At 53.1% G+C, this 12096-nt stretch overlaps 1 protein-coding gene across 12 annotated transcripts in view; it reads right to left on the reverse strand.

The window, feature by feature from the left end:
- Nucleotides 1–12096, reverse strand: part of AP1B1 (adaptor related protein complex 1 subunit beta 1) — a 60941-nt gene that overhangs the window by 9027 nt on the left and 39818 nt on the right. For 6 of the 12 annotated variants that reach the window (XM_054675659.2, XM_063807654.1, XM_063807656.1 and 3 more), the window contains 5 exons: nucleotides 5397–5495; nucleotides 4618–4877; nucleotides 3773–3974; nucleotides 2871–2891; nucleotides 2110–2253 (listed from right to left, as the gene is read on the reverse strand). In XM_054675659.2, the coding sequence (XP_054531634.1) occupies nucleotides 2110–2253; nucleotides 2871–2891; nucleotides 3773–3974; nucleotides 4618–4877; nucleotides 5397–5495 (726 nt within the window). The remainder of the gene's footprint in view (nucleotides 1–2109; nucleotides 2254–2870; nucleotides 2892–3772; nucleotides 3975–4617; nucleotides 4878–5396; nucleotides 5496–12096) is intronic. The other 6 variants (XM_016938918.3, XM_063807655.1, XM_063807651.1 and 3 more) reach the window with 1 other exon arrangement.

Consider the following 12096-nt stretch of genomic DNA (forward strand, 5'->3'; position numbering starts at 1 on the left):
CTGGCAGCTCTGCAGTGCCTGGCAAGGGCTGGCACCCACAGGGTTACAGGAGTCTTTGCTGTTCTCTGTCCCTTAGTCCTGCTTTGTATGCCTGTGATATTGGGCTTCTGGCGAGTACGGGTTGGCCTCATGCCTTGGTGCAGCTAATCCAGGTAGTAAGTCAACTGCACATGCTGTACGTTATGCCGCAATTCTACGTTCCCGTGGCCCTGCTGGCCCTGACACCCCACGCATGAAGGCAGGTGCACAGGTGGTTCTCACGCTCTGTGGGGACCATCATATAGGGGTCTGGAGCAGAGGCTTTAGTGTCACTTGCTTTCACTTCCAGACTCTGTCACCAGCTATGCGACCTTAGGCAAAAGCACTAGGATTTCTCAACCACGAAATAGGAGGAAGAGCCACAAAGGGCTGCTGGGAGGAGGACGTGCTGGCGGTGGCTGTGGAATGCTGTGCTGTCCCTACAAGGAAGTGTGCGGCTACTAGTGTCCGAGTTGCTGTCTGCTGTGGGCCTCTCAGTGCCCAGACCCTGCCAGGGGCTCCAGTCACCACCACTGCAGGTGCAGCTGGCATATGGTGGGGAAAGCCAGCTCAGGGGGTGGGGAGGTGCTGGCTCATGGCTCCCTAGTCATGACAGAGCTGTCACTGCCCCTGACCGCCAACTGTATCCTACTTTGGGGTGGGGACCTCAGAAGAGAGAGGGGAGCTCTGGCAAACACAACTTCTGATCTGAGTGTGATGAGGGGATCAGGCCTGGTTGGTCCCCTCTGGCAGCTTCCTTGACACTGACAACATGGCCCACACTGAGCTCTCCTCAGTGCCAGGCCCGCATGTCCTCACTCCCCAAACTCAACTCTCCTTCCCTCAGCCCCGGCTCCTCCCTCCCAGGGAGCTCTCAAGTCTGGCCGCTGTTTCCACCCACAAGAGCCCCCGTGGTCCAGCTGCCCCAGCACTCCTCCTCCCTGCCACGGAATCCCCCGGGGCCGGTGCTTCTGCCCCACCCCTTCCCTGCAGACGCAGCCATCTTTCTCAAGTGCAAATCAGACTGGTTCATCTCTTTGCTTAAAACTTTCCAATGGCTCCGGCTGTGCCAGGATCAAGAAGAAACGCTCAGCCTGGCCCGCCAGCCTTGCCAGCTTCCTCCTTCACTGATCCCTAGTCTAGCCAGGAGTCTTGGGGGTGTGCCCTAGGTGGCATAGTGGGCGTCTGTGGGCATCTTCAGGTGGCATAACATGTAGTGGGCTGGAGTCAGGGATGCTGGACATCCTACCATGGGGACAACCACCCCACAACAAGCAACTGTCCTGCATCCTTCCAGTATTTTCTGCATGGTTTCAACATATCCTGAGACTTCCAGGAACACAATTCTCAGGAAAATCGAGGGAAGCCTGTTCTTTATCTTACTCCAAACCTTACTGGGAGTCAGTGACCACTTCAGAAACAAATGGCACCACTGGCCAAACCATTCACGGGGTCCAGGCTACAAACACCCAGACTGTGGTTGCCACAGTCACAGTGACTTTGCCCTGCAGCAAACACCTGGCAACTTCATGTCTTCTGGGGTGAGCGGGCAGGCGTGCCCAGACGTTTATAACATTGATACATACACTTGTATTCTCTTCCTTTTATGTCTCCTCCATGCAGTGAAAGCATCTGAGTATTTTTGGAATGCTATGTGTAGGTAGGTTACACAGCCCACCAATTGCATTTAAGGAGAGGAATGGTGACAATGTAAAATGTCTATGATGACTAAGGGGTTCTGAGTCTGATGGCACTGAGAACTACTGCTCCCACCTGACAGGCCTCTGCTGATTCCCTCACAAAGGCCGGGGTCTCCCTTCCCTCCAGGCCTTACCACAGACTGTTCCCTTGGTCTGGAGCCCCTATCCGCTTTTGTTCAGCTAATGAGGTCCTGCGACTCCTCTGGAAAGCCTTCCTAGGTACCCACCAAGCTTGACTTAGCTCCTCTTCCTCGGTGCCCCTGTGGCCCCCAGCTTCCCTCATCACTGCTGGCCTGAGCCAATTCCACAGCCGAGGCCATTTAAAGGAGCCCACATGCCAGTCTCCATAACTTCTCTCTGCTCCTGCCAAGACAGAAGACAAGTGACTTACTGCTTTGGGGGCCACATATGATCCTGACAGGGTGCCCACGCCACTGGTCAGGTCAAAGAGGTCACTCAGGCCACTGCCGATGGGTGCTCCAAGATTGGCTGGTACTGCTGCTGTTGGAGGTGCCACGAAGTTGGTGCCCCCAATCTGGAAAGGGAGGGAAAGAGTCAGAGGTGGGCGTCAAGAGGCAAAGACATCAGGGTCTGGGAATGAGTAGAGCCACCTGGCTCTTTAGAAGACACTGGGGGCGGGGGGCAGGACAGCCTCCATATCAACTCTAAATTACAGAAACAAGACAGAGAGAGGTGGGTGGAGAAGAGAGGCTGAGCCCTCCCGTGCCCTGCAAGCCTTGAGCCTTAGGAGTAACCTCTGGGAAAGGGCTGGGGACACTCCCAAATTGATGCTCAGCCTATGGATAAGAGGTCCCAAGACACACGGCTGGGTGGAGACATGCTACGCAGATGGGTGCTCTCCCTCCAGGACATCAGAGAAGGGTTGTGGGACTGAGGGCTGGCAATCCCCGGGATGACAAGGCGACGTGTCATGGGGTGGTGAGGACTGGGCAAGAATCCATGGCTATGGGGCCCAGTGGCAGCCGGATGCCAGGTGGTCAAGACAGAGGCTGCCAGGATGCTGGACCAAGGCAGGGGCTCAGCAGGTGGGGGCTGCTGTGACATCACCCGCCCCTGCCCCTTGGGATGCTGGGCCAGCGCTTTCGGGAGGAGCAAGGATGAAGGCTTGGTGACGCAAGGGTTGAACCATACCCCTTCAGGCTCATCCCCCATCTCCAAGCAGAAGCAGGCAGGTGAAGAGAACAGGCAGCCACATGCAGAGAGAAAAAGCCAGGAAGGAAGACAGAGAAACAAGAGAGAGAAGGGAAAGAGGGAGATTAGTCAACGGTAGCGCCATCCGAGAGGAGTGTGGTGTGAGGTCTGGCGAGAGGCCCAGACCCTGTCTCTATGAAAGGCACTACCCCACACCTTTACCCCAACACCCGTCCTGCACCACAGCCCTTCCTGCCTCACCCTAGCAGCACTGATCACCAGTGTCCTGCCCCCGTGCTGCCACCGTGCGGACCTGAGCCGAGCACAACCAAATGAAGAGGTTTAGGCGCCCCCACACATGGTCCTGCCAGTTGCCTGAGGAAGCCCCAGGGAGATACCCAAGTCAGTCTCACCACTCCCCTCCCTACTGTCTTCCCACTCCCCTCTCTCCCCGGCCTCCCATGCCCTCTCAAATAGGCCTGGATGGGCTGCTATTCCCAGCTGGTGCTGCATAAGGGTAAGTGGACACAAGTCTGATTCCTCAAAGCCAGGAACACCCTAGCCTTACAGGGCAAAGGTGACTGTGATGCCAGGATCAGGGCAAGGGCTAGGATGTGCCTCCCTGCCCAGGGTCTCCTGGGACTCGAAGGTTCAACAAGGGAGTGGAATCCTGTCTGCCTCTCAGGGGCTGTGCGACCTCGGAGGGAAGGCTGCCTGGCCTCTCTAAACCTTGGTTTTCTCATCATAAGTAGGGAGCTACACAATCACCTCCAAGGGTAAATGGTAAAGACTCTATATAATGTACCTGAGGCACTCAGCTGGTGCCTGGCATGGAGGGGCATTCAGTGACTGCTCCTCTCAGGATCATTATCAACATCATCCAGAGGGGGCCCACAACATACCAGGCTGTCAAGGCCACCGCCAAGAAGGTCCACAGCTCCCATCTGCACCGAGGAGGTGGCCAGGGGTGGGCCGCTCACTGGGGGGCCGAGGTCCAGGTTGAGGAGGTCACCCAGCAGGTCGCCCTGGGCGGGGATGACATCTGGCTGCTCCCCAGGAGGTGCTCCAGTAGGGGCTGTCTCAGGGCTCTCTGCGCTCTCACTCCTGCCGGGACACAGAAGTAGGGTGGAGGCATCAGGATGTCTCAGGAAGGTCAAAGAGACCCCAGCCTCCAGGCAGAGCTGTCCCCCAGGACAGGCACTGAGTCTCCTCACTGTCCCCGACAGGGCTGTCCACACGGCCCCACTTCTTCCCCATTCCCATTCCCACAGCAGGTCCATCTTTCAGGTCCTCCGTGAGGATGAGTGAAGGGAGAGGGCCGCCTGCTTCTAGCCCTCAGCCCATGCTAAGAAGAAAACTGGATGCCAGTGCCCTAGGACAGTGCCACCAGGCCACACCAACCACCTGGGAACAACAGAGGAGGAGGCGCAGACAGGGATCTGGAATGAGACAGAACTGGTCTGAGTCCCAGCTCTGCTAGCTGTGAGATCCTGGACCAGTCCCTCAAGCTCTCCTTGTCTCTTGTTCCCACCTGAAGAATGGGGACATCTGCTCTCAGCACTGTCGTTAGGCTGGAATGAGGTCATCTAGCAAATACCTTGTGTACAATAAATAGCTGATAAAAGGTTGTCAGTTTTCCTCAGACTCAGGTCTTGCTGGGGGACAACACGCCAGGCCTGAGTGCCTGTGCTGCTAAACTGGGGAAGCAGAGTGTGGAGGCGCAGGCCGACTGGCCAGTCTCACTCACGAGGCCGTGCGAGGTGGCAGGCTCTTGTGCACGACGCCCCGGCCCCCCTCCACAAAGGCACTGGGAGGCTTATGGTAGACGGAAGCCAGCGTGCCGATGTAGCAGATAAGCTCGTCTAACAGTGTGGGCTCGATGAGGTCCGTCTCTTCAGAGATGAGTGGCTTCTCAGCCAACACCACCTCCTTGGCTGCCACCGGGTCCGTGGACAGCAGGCGCCAGTAGATGTAGCCACGGTCCCGCAGGTCTGGGTTATCTGAGTCCTTGTGGGGGTGAGGAGAAGCCCATGAAACTCAGAGTAGCCAGGTGAGAAGGGAGGAGACCTTCCTGCAGCCATGAGCCAGGTGCGGCACAGGGGTGGCCAATGGGGACAGCAGTCCTGAGTGCTCCCATGAGCCTGCCCCTATACCACCTACAGGGCCATGCCCTGGCCCTGGGCTCATTCCCCATGGTACTCTACTCCAGCCTGGCCATGCCTGTCTCTACTCCCAACCGCCCTCTGTGGCCTGCCCTTCCTGCCCCCAACACACACCCTCAGGTTTCCATGGGCCCTCCTCCTCTGTCTAGTTTGTCTCAACTTCACTACTTGACCTCACTGCACTTTGTGTTCTAAGCGCCCTGAAGGCAGGGAGCTTGGGTAACTCTGGGGCTGGAAGCCAGTCCCACCCACAAGATACCTGTCTTAGGAGCGGGCCTGGCTTCCAGGTCTAGTTCCTGGGACAAAAGTTCCCCTGCTTGAGTGAGGGCTATGCTGGGCACAGCGGGGAGGTTGGGGTACCCACCTGAGTGGCCAAACTGAGGACCTGCTGCACCAGCTCCTGGGTCTCTGTTGGCTTCTTTAGAAAGAGTTTCACAATGGCTGTCAGCAGCTGCAGCTGGACCTGCAGGGAACAGCGGTGACGAGGAGGAAGTGTGGGCCTCACATGGGGATAGAGGGAGAACAAAAAGGCTTGAAGAGGAATAGGGTGTTCGAAGTCCCTGGAAGCCAAGCATAGCTATTCTAGGTTTGGGGCTGTCACGGCACACAGGCAAAGGGCTGCCACAGGTGTTGGTGCCGCTGAGCAGCCAGACCTCGGCATCACTCACTCAGGAAGGAGCTGAATACTGGACTATTTGGCAAACCCAAGTAGGCCAGGGGCCGCTGCCCAGCCCTAGGGTTTTAGAAACCTGTTGGAGCTCTAGAATTCACAGAACTATGAGAAGCTCACATGTGTGGCTGGAGTGCTTCTTATCAGGACCATCTGTCAACAAGTGGCGACAGTCCCATGGAGGCCCAGGGGACTGGGGCAGCAGGGCCCACAGAGCCTGCCGTCAAGGACCTGTGCTTCTACCAGAGGGTTGGAACTATTCCTGGTGGCCCTCCACCGGCCCTTGCCACACGCCTGGACATACCCAAAGCTGCCCTCATCCTGGCCAACACCTCCTCACCCTTCAGATCTCATGCCAACCCCACCTCCAGACCCCCCATGCTTCTGCAGCCTCTTCCACCCCGTCACAGCGCCACCAGTTGCTGGCTATCCTGTGCAGTGAGCCCCCTGTGGGCTGGAGTGATGTCTGTCTTGCTTACTGTCGTGTCACTAATTACTGCCCAATCTAGTGCCTGGTGTATAGCAGGCACTTAAGAAATACTTGCTGACTGAAGAAACATCTATGCGAGAACAAGTCTCTGCACATAATCCTTCCTTAGTCACGGTCTCATTTTTGCTAGTCCTAGGACAAGGGGGCAGCCTGATGCTCCCGGAGTCAGGGGCAGTGGGAGCCCATGGGCTGTGCCAGGGACAGGTCTGCAGCAGGAGGGCAGGAGTGGCAGTGCAGGAAGCCCAGCAGCAGCCGTGCTGACGGCATCTCTGGCACCTGCCCAGCAGGAGGGCACTTGTGCAGGGAAGGCTGACAGCGGCAGGCAGAATGGAGGGCATGTGGTCCTCCAATTCTGGGGTGAACCAGAGTCTGCAATTTGGTTACATTGGGGCCAGCAGCAGATGAGCACTAGGCTGGCTGTTTCCAAGGCAGGAGGCAGCCCAGCATCTGGCTTCCAGACTCTAGCCCTGCCTGGGCAGCCAATGGGAAGCCGTTTACCCCCATCTGTAAAGGAGAGGTGTGGCCTACTTCAGGGATTCTTGTGAGCTTTAAAAACAGCAACTTATGGCAGCTTGCTTGGAGCTGGAGTCAGATCACACCTTATGTGAACTCCAGTTCTATCACTTCTCAGCTGACAGACCCTCGGCAAGTCATTTAGCTTCTCTGAGTCAGTTTCCTAATGTATAAAACAGTCATTACACCTCACAGCGTTAATGGAGAGTTGATGAAACCACAAATGTAAAGAAGTGGCCAGGCGTGATGGCTCACACCTGTAATCCCAGAACTTTGGGAGGCCTCGGTGGGTGGATCACCTGAGGTCAGGAGTTCGAGACCAGCTTGGCCAACATGGTGAAACCCTGTCTTTACTAAAAATACAAAAATTAGCTGGGCCTGGCGGCAGGCACCTGTAATCCCAGCTACTCGGGAGGCTGAGGCAGGACAATTGCTTGAACCCGGGAGGCAGAGGTTGCAGTGAGCCGAGGTCTCGCCATTGCACTCCAGCATGGGAGACAAGGGCGAGACTTTGTCTCAAAAAAAAAAAAAAAAGTAAAGAAGCATTGTGTATTCTGCTCACTACAGAACAGCTATCATCATCACAGTCATTATCACCACTACCATCACACAGGGACTCTTGAAAGAGTTCTTCCCAGTCCAGTCAGCCGGATGCCTGGAATTATTCATCACTGTCAGATCTGCTGTGGTTCCAGTCAGGTATGCCTCAGGCTGTATTGCCAGAGGGAGGTCTGGCCAGGTGCCCAGGGCCCTGGCTCAACAATCCGTTCCAGTTCCTCTCAACACGCTCAACACACTCAGGCCGTTAGCCTGCATATTTAGGGCAGCCTTCTGCAATAATGCCATTGCCCCTGCCATCCAGACAGGATGGGATGGCAGGACAGGGCCAGACGCTGGGCTGATATACCACCCTGGCCAAGATTTTTTTTTTTTTTTTTTTTTTTTTTTGAGATGCAGTCTCACTCTCCTGCCCAAGCTGGAGTGCAGTGGGATGATCTCATCTCACTGCAACCTCCGCCTCCTGGGTTCAAGTGATTTTCCTGCCTCAGCCTCCCGAGCAGCTAGGATTACAGGCACACACCATCACACCTGGCTAATTTTTGTATTTTTAGATGGGTTTCACCATGTTGGCCAGGCTGGTCTCGGACTCCTGACCTAAAGTGATCCACCCACCTCGGCCTCCCAAAGTACTGGGATTACAGGCGTGAGCCCAGCTGCTGACCAAGACTTTTTAAGTCTGCTGTCCATGGCTAGAGAGGCCTAGGAGCCAAGGATGAGAAGATTCAACAAGACAATATAAAATGAGTTCCATAATTGTCAAGCCCGGTGCAGTGGTGCAGGCCCATAGTCCTAGCTATTCAGAATCCTTTGAGCCCAGGAGTTCAAGGCTAGCCTGGGCAAAACATAGTGAGATTTCGCCACTAAAACAAACAAACAAAAAACTCCAAATCGTCAAGCACTAAACAAGTATTCTTTTTTTTTGAGACAAGGTCTCGCTCTGTTGCCCAGGCTGGAGTGCAGTGGTGTGATCTTGGCTCACTGCAGCCTCAACTTCCCGGGCTCAAGCAATCCTCCCACCTAGGCCTCCCAAGTAGCTGGGACTACAGGTGTGTGCCACCACACCCAGCTAATTTTTTTTTTTATAGAGACGAGGTCTCACTATGTTGCCCAGGTTGGTCTCGAACTCCTGGACTCAAAAGATCCTCCTGCCTCGGCCTCCCAAAGTGCTGGGTTACAGGCGTGAGCTGCTGCACCCAGTTAACAAGTTTTGTTTTGTTTTTTTTCTTTTTTCTGAGATGGAGTCTCGGTCTGCTGCCCAGGCTGGAGTGCAGTGGTGTGATCTTGGCTCACCGCAGCCTCAACTTCCCAGGCTCAAGCAATCCTCCCACCTAGGCCTCCCAAGTAGCTGGGACTACAGGTGTGTGCCACCACACCCAGCTAATTTTTTTTTTTTATAGAGATGAGGTCTCACTATGTTGCCCAGGTTGGTCTCGAACTCCTGGACTCAAAAGATCCTCCTGCCTCGGCCTCCCAAAGTGCTGGGGTTACAGGCGTGAGCCGCTGCACCCAGTTAACAAGTTTTGTTTTGTTTCTTTTTTCTGAGATGGAGTCTTGGTCTGTTGCCCAGGCTGGAGTGCAGTTGTGCGATCTCGGCTCACCGCAACCTCCGCCTCCCGTGTTCAAGCGATTCTCCTGCCTCAGCCTCCTGAGTGGCTGGGATTACAGACGCACACCACCATGCCTGGCTAATTTTTGTATTTTTAGTAGAGACGGGGTTTCATTATGTTGGTCAGTCTGGTCTCAAACTCCTGACCTCAAGTGATCTGCCTGCCTTGGCCTCCCAAAATGCTAGGATTACAGGTGTAAGCCACTGTGCCTGGCCCTAACAAGTATTCTTAAAAGAGCTTTGAACTGTGCTGTGAACCAAAGATGCAAAGTGAACAGGCTACTGAATTACATCACACCCCTACTTTACAAACAATGCCCAGCAGTCTTTGCAATAACTGCACTAGAGACAAGGAAATGGGTTTGGTGAGTTCAAGTAACTGTGCTCCAGGCCACACAACAGGGAGGAGGAGCTTGGATCTCAAACTTCAGAGCTCTGTTTCTGTTCACACCACCAGACTCTTGGCTTACCTCTCCCTGTCCAGCTTCTCTCATTCTAGCTTTTTAGCAGGCTTAGCTGCAAAAGACTGACCCTATTATAGGGGCAGAAGCACACCCCTACAGCAGCGGTTCCCAGCCTTTGTGGCACCAGGGACCAGTTTTGTGGAAGACAATTTTTCCACAGATAGGGGATGCGGGTTGGGGGATGGTTTCGGGATGAAACTGCTCCACCTCAGATCAGGCGTTAGGTTCTCATAAGGAACGCACAACCTAGATCCCTCTCATGTGCAGTTCATAATAGAGTTTGCGCTCCTATGAGAATCTAATGCCGCCGCTGATCTGACAGGAGGCGGAGCTGAGGCAGTAATGCTTGCTTGCCCGCCGCTCACCTCCCGCTGTGCAGCCCCGTTCCTTACAGGCCATGGTGGCCCGGGGGTTGGGGATCCCTGCGCTACAGGACATCCTTGCAGTGATCCCAGGCAGGACTTGACTGCAGGAGCAGAACCCAGCATAGGCAAGCTTTGCTTCTGAGACAGAGGGAAGAGGCTGGTATTGCAAGCAAAGGCAGTCTGGAGGCAGGTGGCAGTGGGGGGGGGGGTGACGGTGGGAATTAGTACTGTGATTCTGAGATGGACATCTGTTGTTTTTGCTCACCCAGCATCTATTCTGTCTTCTGGGAACAGAAACACTGGCTTTCCTTCAGAGCCTCGCCCTTCTTTCTGTCCCTTTCAGTCCACACAAACTGGGATCGGTGCCTGAGAGACCTCGCCAACCAGAGTCACAGTGCCTGGCTCAGGATAATGCAAATAGGTCCTGGGACTTTTGCTGGAACTACTGAGGGGAGGGGAAAAACTCTTCCCATGGGAGTTATTGTGCCATAAGGACATAGCCTGGAACTGTTGACTCCTTACAGCTCCCACTCTTGGGAGCCTATCCATGGCAGAAGATAGCTCAATGCCACCATCCAAGCACCCTCAGCCAGGAGTCCCAGAAGAGAGCATGCTACCCACACTTGCCAGCTACCGGAACCAGTTGGTCTCCTTTTTGGCCTGGACTAGTTTGCTTTTGAAACCAATTTGGCCCAAACCAACACTACCATGAACGAGTGTTTATTATGGGCTGGCCATGTGTCAAGGACATTACACAAAGCACCCTAATTTAACTTTCGTAGCAAGAGGATAAGGGAAGATCTAATGATTCTCATTTTACAAATGAAGAAACTGAGGCTCAGAGAGTTAAAGGGCTAAGCATAAAGTTACTGAGCCAGGAAGGGGCAGAGGAGGGGTATGGACTCTGGGATCTCTCATTCTAAGTCCCACACTTGGACCCACGGGGTTACACAACCCCAGCTGGGCAGCAAAAATTTCTGTGCTCACGAACAGACTAACAGACAGTTCCCAGTTAACTGAGAAAAGGGAATACAAATGACAAGGCAGACATTCAGCCTCATTCGTAACAGAAATGCAAACAGAACTACAGTGAGGTACCCCTGGTAGCTACTGGACTGGCAAAAACAAAGCAGAAGTAAGGAGAGGGCAATCCCAGCATCTGAGATAGGAGTCTAAACCAGCACAACCTCCACAACAGGAATCTGGCAACGGCTACCCAAATCTCAAACTCACATGCTCTTTTCTCTAAGCATCCTGCTCCTATGAATGTATCCTCCAGCTATGCGTGCAGATGTGCATTACACAGGTTATTCTCGGCAGTACTGTTTCAATGAGCACAAGACTGGACACCTAAATACCCACCAGGAGAGGCTGGTTAAATAAGGCATAAATGAATGAGAGCACGGTCTTTGCAGGTATTGGTAACAGAAAAAGGCAAGGTGCTAAACAATTTGAATTTACAGAGATTGCTACAGCAGTGTTTAAAAATAAATGAGAGGGCAGTGTAGATACAGTTGATTCTCACTACTTGAGCAATCCATGTTTGTGAATCTGCCTACTTGCTAAAATTTACTTGTAGCCCCCAAATCAAGACTCATGGTGCCTTTGCAGTCATTTGCAAATACGTGCAGAAACGTGAAAGCTTTCAGTTGCCTGACACACACATTCACAGCTGAGGTCAAATAAGGCAACACTCATGTTTCAGCTCTCATCCTGTAAACAAGCATCCTTTCCACCACCTATTTAGTGCCATGTTTTTCACATTTTTGAGCTTTTTGTTGATTTCCTTGTTTAAAATGCTCCCTAGCACTGAAGTGCTTGCCTAGTGTCCCCAAGCACAGAAGGCTGTGATGTGCCTCAGAGAAAACATGTCCTTGATAAGCTTCGCTAAGGCATGAATTACAGTATCCATGGCCATGAGTTCAATGTCAATGAATTGACAATATATATTAACTAAGGTGTTTTTAAACAGAAACACACATTTAAAAAGGTTATTAACTGATCAATTGACAAAAACATTGGGTCTAGATGCTCACAGAAACTGAACTCTATATTTCTCCTAGGAGCTATGGTTCAGTACTTGCTAATTCAGTGTCTGCCATGACTATGGAACAGAAGCACCATGAAAAATAAGAATTGGTTGTATATGTGTGTGTATGTGTGTATAGGAAGGATGGGTGCATGTGTGTGTATCTGTGGGTCTACTGGTGTATTCCTAAATGATCTCCTGAAGTTTCCTAAGAAATCAAAAAAGTGGTGACTTCTGGGAGGAGAATTTGTGTCCTACAAAGTGATGAGAGGGAAACTTTTCACTATATATGCTTTTGTATCAATTTTAAACCAAGTCAATGTATTTCCTACTAAAATATGACTATGGAATTAAAACAAAATGAAG

Source organism: Pan troglodytes, chromosome 23, assembly GCF_028858775.2.
Source record: "Pan troglodytes isolate AG18354 chromosome 23, NHGRI_mPanTro3-v2.0_pri, whole genome shotgun sequence".
Lineage (NCBI taxonomy): Eukaryota > Metazoa > Chordata > Mammalia > Primates > Hominidae > Pan > Pan troglodytes.